The sequence below is a fragment of the Pelobates fuscus genome, chromosome 4, assembly GCF_036172605.1.
Source record: "Pelobates fuscus isolate aPelFus1 chromosome 4, aPelFus1.pri, whole genome shotgun sequence".
NCBI classification, from domain to species: domain Eukaryota; kingdom Metazoa; phylum Chordata; class Amphibia; order Anura; family Pelobatidae; genus Pelobates; species Pelobates fuscus.
The window spans coordinates 368,983,281-368,992,045 of record NC_086320.1 but is presented as its reverse complement, the minus strand read 5'-3'; the positions used below and the strand labels follow the sequence as shown (position 1 = coordinate 368,992,045).

Below are 8,765 nucleotides of genomic sequence, written 5' to 3'. Positions count from 1 at the left end.
TGTGTCTTGTGAGCCAGATGCCCAGGTACCTAATTTTAGAGTCTACCTGTTTTTTAATGTAGTTAAGTGTTGTAAAAAAAAAAAAAACTATGAACATTGGTCATTATGAAACAGGACTTGGGGTTGTGGGGTGGGTTGGGGTAGGGAAGGCCATTGATACTTTACGCATCACTGGTAACACTGCAAAAGGACCATGTCCCTCTGTAAAGTTGTTTTCCAACCTGGCGTGCAGCTCCATAGGTAGTCACATTCACCAGCCCATGCACAGAGCACTATTGAATCTCTTTCACATGGGCAGAATGCCTGACTTCAGGTTGCCCACTGTGAGTCCATCTAATGATTGGGGTGAAACCTAGAATGACCTAAATTTAGGACTACCCCACACATTTGGGACCATTTGGATGTATACACTACAAAGTGTACTCTTTTCAGAGGTATTGTTGAGCTGCATCAGTACTCAAATTTACAGGCTGCATCAAAAACGAAAAGCAGCCATATCTCCAATATTTGCCAAGGGAGTGTTACCTCGCAATAAAAACAAAGGTAGTTTCTTCCCATGTCTTAAATATGTTTCATGTTAAGGGACCTCTCTGAGTTATACAGAGGACAGTGAGAGGTGGCACCTGGCAAATATGTGCCGATAGACTCTTTAGTATTTGCCCCAGTGGAAAAACAGATTTAATAAAAAATAAAACAACTTTAGTAAACATGGGAGCCAACGGACACAGTTTAAGAATTTATTTGGAATTTCTTGCATTCAGAGGTAAGACGTGTTACTGTGCTTTTGAGTGTAATAAAATAGTTCTTTGGTTAGAAGTAATTAACCACCCGTCTGATGGACTGAATATTTGCGCTCTGGGCCTGCCATTCGTTAAAGCTGCGGTAATCTCCCCTCTCCACAATGTACATACGTCCACGGTAGTTGGGCTCTTCATAAAGCACCCAGCTAAAAGACAAAATAACAATCAGTCAGGAATCATCAGCAGAGCTTAGTTCTTTATGAGATCACTTTGCTTGTTGCTCTATATCAAATATCTCTTGGTCTCTATTTAACACTACGGAATCATCTCCAGAATGGTAAGGCCCATTTAGATGTTGGGGTAGACAAGGATCACAGATGGTCCGTGGACAAGCTGAGGAGTCGGATGGGGGCAAATGTCCTCAGGTTTGATTAAATTACTTTGGTTTAGTAGATTTTCTACAATTTCCCACTGGCAGCAAGTTCATTATACTGACCCACCATTGTCTTTGTAATGGTTCCAGTACATTCCCCAAGGCATTGGCATCTATATGGGAATCAGGGCTGAACTGGCAACAGGGCACAACAATTGTCATCTTCTTCAAAATTCACATATATCTGTGTGGATGGTCCTACTCATGCCAGCATGAGATACATGGATTTGACAGATGGAGGCTGCTGGAGTGTCATGGTTTGATATAATACATCCATACAACCTCCATCAATATGATCTGTGCAACAGGAAGGAGAATTAACTGAGATCTTTGCACCTGTGACTGTGAGCACTACATCATCCTACAATCACATATAAATACCTCCAGGGAATGCACCAACAGCAACAGACATCCTAACACACCTTCTGCTATTTTAACCGCGGAGAAGATCGGTGTGAGGCTGCAGCCAACAAGACCTGTATGGTAGTAGAATTTGGGCACATTTGCCTCATGTCTTCCTTGCCAGCCCACCAACAAGCATGGGTTCTCTGACAGTAAACTCTGCCAATAAGGATTTGTCAGGGGTTCAGGTAGATTATTTGGGAGGATTTAAAGTCCATACTTTTCTAGAAAAGTCTAGTTTGTTTCCTCCTGTGCTGCAGGGACTGGGATTATATGTTGTGTGCAAATGATTTTTGTTTTTACATCTTTGTGTGCTCTAGAGATTAAATCTTTGGTCAGAAGGTGATGATCAATAATCACCATTGGTTGGAAAGCACGAATGTTGTAAAAGTGTTTTTTTTTCCTTTTACTTTGAAGTAAAGATAATGTAATAAAAAACATGCCATGGCCTGTGAATTTATAGATACTGACACATTATTATAGATCTCCCAGCCCCTCACACTTCATTACTTACGCGCCATCACCATAGACTTTCAATGCATTTACACAGTTCTTGTTCCACCCTCTTCCTTGCAAGAAGGGGCAGTCCTCGCAGAATTCCATGCACTGGCCGGTGAAATTGCACCCTTCGAAAAGTTCCAGTCTGTAATGTTCACCGTGCTGGAGCGGAAGGAACAGAGGGCAGCAGGTTAGTAAGAGTTGAGAGATGGCTTATGGAGATGGCTTATGTGTTTCTAGCTATCTTCAGGGCCCAATGTTACAAAATTATCTGCAGACACAAAACTAGAGACGAGAGGCATTAGTTGACCAGTTAATGAAAGAATTAGAAATTATGAGGCTCCTCAAAATCCAGAGTATAAGCGCCGTCCAAGCCATATTTTGATGGGATCATTTTTCACATTTCTGCATTGTCTCTGTGTAAATTCAGTATCTGTGCTGACTATATGTTGCACAGGATTAATTTCTAGATTGAACAGAATATAGTACATTATATTATGTATTATCAGAAATATGACATAATTTAACATCTATATTGGAATGTCTTGACTTCATCAAGCTGACCTGTTATTTGTAAGGGCATCAGACAACAGTCAGACTATGGGGTAAATGGGGCATGGAAGGATAATGAAAAGGGTAAAGCCCATCACTCATGCTAATACTTCCTCATTGGCCCAAACAGCACTGAGCATTTGGGAACTCTGGTTTAGCATTAAAACATTAAAAAATGTTTAACACTGAATGGAAAGACAGCGTTATGGGACGCCAGACACTATAATCACATCATTGAGATAAAGTAGTTAGGATGCCTATTGTGTCCCATTAATGAAAAACTACCCACAATGCAAATCTTCAAATGTAATACAAACCATTCTAACAGGTCGACTGGACCCCATGTGGTCATTGTGTCCATTCCAGCGATGAAAGTCCGGATACTCCCCCCTTTCCAGGATATACTGCTGTCCTTTAAAGTCAGGGTGGTCATAACAGATCCAGGCTCCACTTTCTACCTTAATGGAGTTCACACGATTCATGAACCCCCTATCCTGGAAATTATCGCAGTCTCCGAACACCTCCAACTTGCGTCCTGTGAAGCATTTTCCCTCGTAAAAAATTATCTAAACAAAGAATTAGACACCATGTTACCCCTCAATGTTTCTTGATTTAACACATCATCGCTACCAAATTTTTTTTTTTACATGACAATCTAAAATGTTGATTGGAGATTTCTCCAGTAGAAACTATGAAAATCTATAAAATATGGATTTCTGCAGACTCTGCTAAAAAGTTAAAACAGAAAGCTGACTTTTTTTCTTTAAAGGGTTACTCCAACTTTTTTTTTGCCTTTCATTATTTTGTCTTGATAGTGCCCTGTTGGACACTAGTTAATAGCCCCCCCCCCTCCCCCCCATTACTGTCTAAAATCCTGTAAAATAAAATAAAAAATATAACTCATCTGCAATCCAGGACCAGGCAAGGGTCTTCCATGACCGGTCCAACATTTGGCCAAGTCACTACCTTCTGGTCAGCATCATGCTTCACAGAGAAGCATTTGATTGGACCATTTCACCTAATCAGAGCGCATTCGCTCATCTTAAAAAACGGAATTAAGTAAAGTTTGGATGGGTGTACACACCTGACAAACAATTTGCTGTGTGTGACATGTTTAACACTTTAAAGGCGGCCCATGTAATTACATCTTGATTAATATGGGTCGGACTAAGGGGGGGGGGGGGGGTCATAAATATGTTTTTAACAAAAACAAATAGTTTTGGTCACATTCTGGAAAGATTAATCTAGAATGGCCATGTGTAAAAACACATATTTATATATTGATGTTTCACATGGATTAAGCACAAGATAAGCAGTTATGAGGTAGGTTGTGGAATGTTGGTCTATTCGAATCCCATATCTAGGTGTTGCTAAAATGTATCTGTAAGTGAGTGTAAATTAAGGAGCGATGTTAGAAGGTAGGTATCACTGACTTACGTGGATTTACAAATTGCATTATTCTGTAATATTCAAACTCTGATATGGACATTTCCCAATATATGGACATTAAAGGAAAACTCAATCGCACAAAAATAAATTCAGCTCGGAAGCAAAATGATAATAGTCCAAAAGCAGCTCGAACACCAAGCAGTCTCTCTTTTCCAATCAGAAAACTGGATAAAAACAGGGGGTTAGGTGCAGCGCTTCAGTAATTCTTGACAAGGTATATGTGGAGAGAACCATAGAAGAAATAATAGTGTAGTATTTGAAAACTGTAGTGGTGATAGGTAAGATAAAAGATGTGCACTCACACTTTCCTGGAGCTTCAATACAGCTCCAGTGTATGCGCCTGGGCGGCATAATTCCAGCGTATGGATCAAGTGCACCAGTAAAGGTTTAAAATACTACACTATTATTTCTTCTCTGTTCTCTCCACATATACCTTGTCCAGAATTATTGAAGTGCTGCACCTACCCCCCCTGTTTTTATTTAAGGGAAACTATAGGCACCAAAACAACTTTAGCTTAATGAAGTAGTTTTGCTGTATAGATCATGCCCCTGCAGTCTCACTGCTCAATTATCTGCCATTTAGGAGTTAAATCACTTTGTTTATACAGCTCCCTGCACATGACTAAACACTTCCTGTAAAGAGAGATCTAATGTTTACCCTTTATTTATTGCACAGTCTTTAAAAAGCCTTATTTCCTGCTCTGTTAATATCCTTCTAAAGCATGCATGTAAGTTACATTTACAGAACAGGAGATAAAAAAACATCTAAAACAAATTAACAGCTGATTGAAAATGAAAACATTTTGTTTTCATGCAGGCTTTGTCAGTCACAGGGGAGGTTTGGCTATGGCAGCATAAACTGAAACAAAAGTGATTTAACTCCTAAATGGCAGAGAATAGAGCAGTGAGACTACAGGGGCGTGTTCTATACACCAAAACTACTTCATTAAGCTAAAGTTGCTTTGATGCCTATAGTGTCCCTTTAATGAACAAAATTTCTGGGCTAATGTTGTTGGCCTCTTTATCAGTGGCAGAACTAATGTAGAGAGGGCCCTGGTGCAAGAATATTTTTGCCCCCCCCCCCCTCTAGTACAATAATGGAATAAGATAGATCCCCCTGTGTCATACAACTACCCCAATGCTACGCCAGCTGGAGATCTAGCATTTGCCCATCCTTGCAGGGTTGTATTTGTGAGTAGTGTGTGGGTGTTTGAATATGATCATGTTTTTGTATAGAATATGCCTGTGAAAGTAGATGTGTATTTGTATGTAGTGTTGCCATTGGAATGTCAACTGAGTTTTTGTAAGTAGCTTGGGATTTTGAATGCAGGTGTGTTTTTATGTGTAGTGTTGGTGTTTGTGTAGTGTTTGTGTTTTTTTTTTAAAAATCTCTGGAAAATGGCTTAACAAAACCACAGAATGGCACCAGGTGCATACCGGCATCAAACCCACTACGAGTGTAGTAGGGGTTAGGGTGCATAGAGTGACTGTTTAAACAGTTTTTAGCAGTCTCTGTCAGAGGGTAATAAGACAAAGAAGCACTTCACAGGGATTTCATATATAAATGAAGCTGTATGTAGCGTTGAGTTATGACCTGTGTGTATAATTATATCTTGCATTAGGCATCCTTTATTCATGACATGACATAACTGGACGAAGCTGAACTGGTCAAGTTGTGTGGACTTGTGTCCATCCTCCTGTCGGGGGTTATTTTGGAATCCTATTAAATAAACGTGAGCCACTTGTAAGTTCCCTGTAACACCTGACTAGATTGTCCAGATAAAGAAGGCCATTTGGTAAATGGAAATAAAGGTGAAGCGTGAGACGGAGATATAATTTTACACGGGGCGTCTCCATAATTCAGAATGGATACAAGGCTTGTGTGATGGTGTGTGAATAAGGTAGACATATGGCTTGACAGCCATGGTAAGAGGTTTGTTCCAGGAGGATCCATTGTTTACCTCCATTTGTAGAAAGAAAGCACCCAGGTTTCAGGTTAACTTGTAATATTTATTTGTGCTCCCAGACAAGAAAAACAAAGATGGCTTGACCGATAGATGGTCTTTGACAAAAAATCTCCTTTCGAGATAATTATGAAGGGGCAGTTGACTTTGCTTCTCCTGTGCTTCTCACCCTGATAAAAAGCTGGATATTGGAAAGTTGTGGACACTGATCCCTTCATGGCCGTGTGGACACCACTAACAAACCATTCTCACATGGCTGGGTAGGATAATAATAATGCACACTTCATCATTTGGTTAAATTCCACAGACCTACCTGGAGGACTGCTTTGCTCAATTCATACAGTTGGTTTATGAGGGAGGGCTTGTTCACAATTTACTTTGTATAAATAAAAAGCTCTGACATTTTGAAGACAATGGAATGCGGTGAACATATACAGTCAGCCCTTCTTTTAGTATTATCAAATCCCAGGCATGTGTTATTTATCATCGTTGGTTCAATTCTGCTGTGCAGTTTGGTGAACGAGGCCCCCATAGGAGGAGGGGGAGTGACTTTTAAAAACAACAGAAATATTGTTAACAAAGTTACATTTAGTATAGATAAACTAAAAATCTATTTTTTTAGATATCTGAGAGTGACAGTTCCACCCCCAATGCAAAAAAATATTAACGATCAGATATGAGCATTAGCTAAGAAAGGCCGGGGGGAGGACACCCCACAGCTAACATTTACGTAGATTTGAGATTGTGCCAAAAACCTACATGTGACCGTTTCCCTTTAAGGTTTTATACTCAGCACTTTTTGGCCAACCCTTTTAAATGAATGTTTATGCTGTGAATAGGCTCTCAGATAATATTCTTTAATTGTTTTTATAACTGTTTTTTTTGTTATTGGACTTTTCTACACGGGGCACTGTAAGATTTGTATTTCAAACCAAACTGGCCCCAGTTCAGCTGTTCAAACATTTAAGCAATTGGTTTCCACTGACACTGCTTTGGCAAGAGATACCTTTGGCAGGATTCAAAACTCAGTATGTGCAAGTCATGCTGTCGTGTTGAGAGAAATTACATTACATTTTAGCACAAAAAAAATCCCCCACAGAATGGCTCCTTTATTGCAATGGTACATGTAACGTGGAAGCAGTTTCCACAAAAAGAAATTTATAAATACAACATAAACCTCAAATTGTCGTAAGCTCCTAACCATACTAAAATGTAGAACATTCTATTGAATATGGAGAAATTTGATCTACAGTTAGATATATTCTAGCTGAAATTAAATATGTTTCTGCAATTATGATAGCAAAGACATAAAATAGCCATCAGCAACCCAGGAACATCTGCTATAATTAATACTTAAAGGAGCAGTCACTATAATTGATAATTAAATGGATAGTTTTTCGCTTTTTTTTTATGATATGGCAAACTTCCCAAACTTCTGATTGTTGGGGCTGTCGATGTTCCAAACAGTTAGACAGGGCAGATGCTGCCTGGAATGTAACTGGTTGGCTACATCCACATCAGATGCAAGCATGCTTTCATATAGAATGTCTAAACGAGGTTTAAACCTCAAAGGAATCCTTTAACTCTCAGACTCTACTGATGTCCTCTGCTCATGTGAGCTATATCACAAGTTTTATTTTTTTTAAGATTTAGCTCTAATATTTCCTTTATTGCAGTGCCATTCTACTGTAAAGAAGGACTCAGATGGCATAATTGTCCATTTATTCAAGTTTAATTAAACTTTAATTTTTTTATCCTGACTGCCCAAATGGAAAGGGAAACAAAATGTTAAATTTTTTTGTTTGTTTTTTAAAAAACACACCTTGACTGCAATACCATTAATCGTTGCATTTTGGAATTCATTATAATTGTGAATTTATACTATGACAATTGTTCGCTTTTTTTCTTTTTTGCGTATCTCCTACAGAGAGCCCTATACCTATAGTACACGATGCTTACTAAAAAAAGAAAAAAATACAAATGGAAATGAATAAATACATTTTTTTAAAAATCATTAATCACTTACTTTTCCAGAATATTGAGACATCTTTCTACTGGATCCTGTCCAACCCAACGCACTAGCCAAGAAATCTGACAGATCGAAAATTTGGACAACCCAATATATATTGCAGGGCAGACAGGAGCTGGTATCGCGAGGTTCATGTAACAATACGGCAGCTATAGAAGGTTTAACTTTTGTGCTTCATAGGCAGAATCCCCCTGAACCTGGCACTGCTGAGCCTAGAGTTTTAATATATTGTAGACACGGAAACAAAAGATTTGCTCGGCGGGGATTTGGCTAACAAGAGCTGCAGTTTTGCAATATCTTTTATGTTGCAGTACATTGTATAGATTGGACATCATCTATTAAAGAAATGTACTGTGCATTACAGGGAGAGTCAAGGGAGTGTTTTCTGCACGGTTTGTTAATAACACCCAGGGACGAACATTAAACTTTTAATGGACACTATAGCGTGGAGATATCATAAATGTATATATTATCTTCTACAAAACTATTGTACAGCCCAGAGGGAAATATTGGTTTGTTATGTATATCTGGTAAGAATTATATTGGAAAGAAGGTGGGAGATAGGCGGCGCCAATAAATACAGATAGGGAAACTATGTAATAATGTTAAAAATAATAATAACTAATAATAAAATGAAGATAGAGAGTTCCAGAAACAGAGTTCAGTCAAATCTTGGTAAGAAACTGGACGTACAGAAC

General features: G+C 38.8%; 1 protein-coding gene across 1 annotated transcript; it reads right to left on the bottom strand.

Moving 5' to 3' along the window:
* Positions 1-711: 711 nt before the first annotated feature.
* On the bottom strand, positions 712-8,169 carry CRYGN (crystallin gamma N). Its single transcript, XM_063450813.1, has 4 exons — positions 8,065-8,169; positions 2,943-3,191; positions 2,090-2,235; positions 712-946 (listed from the first exon to the last, which is right to left on the bottom strand). The coding sequence occupies exons 1-4, from the start codon at positions 8,083-8,085 to the stop codon at positions 811-813; spliced, it is 552 nt and encodes a 183-aa protein (XP_063306883.1). The 5' UTR covers positions 8,086-8,169; the 3' UTR covers positions 712-810.
* Between the last annotated feature and the right edge of the window lie 596 nt (positions 8,170-8,765).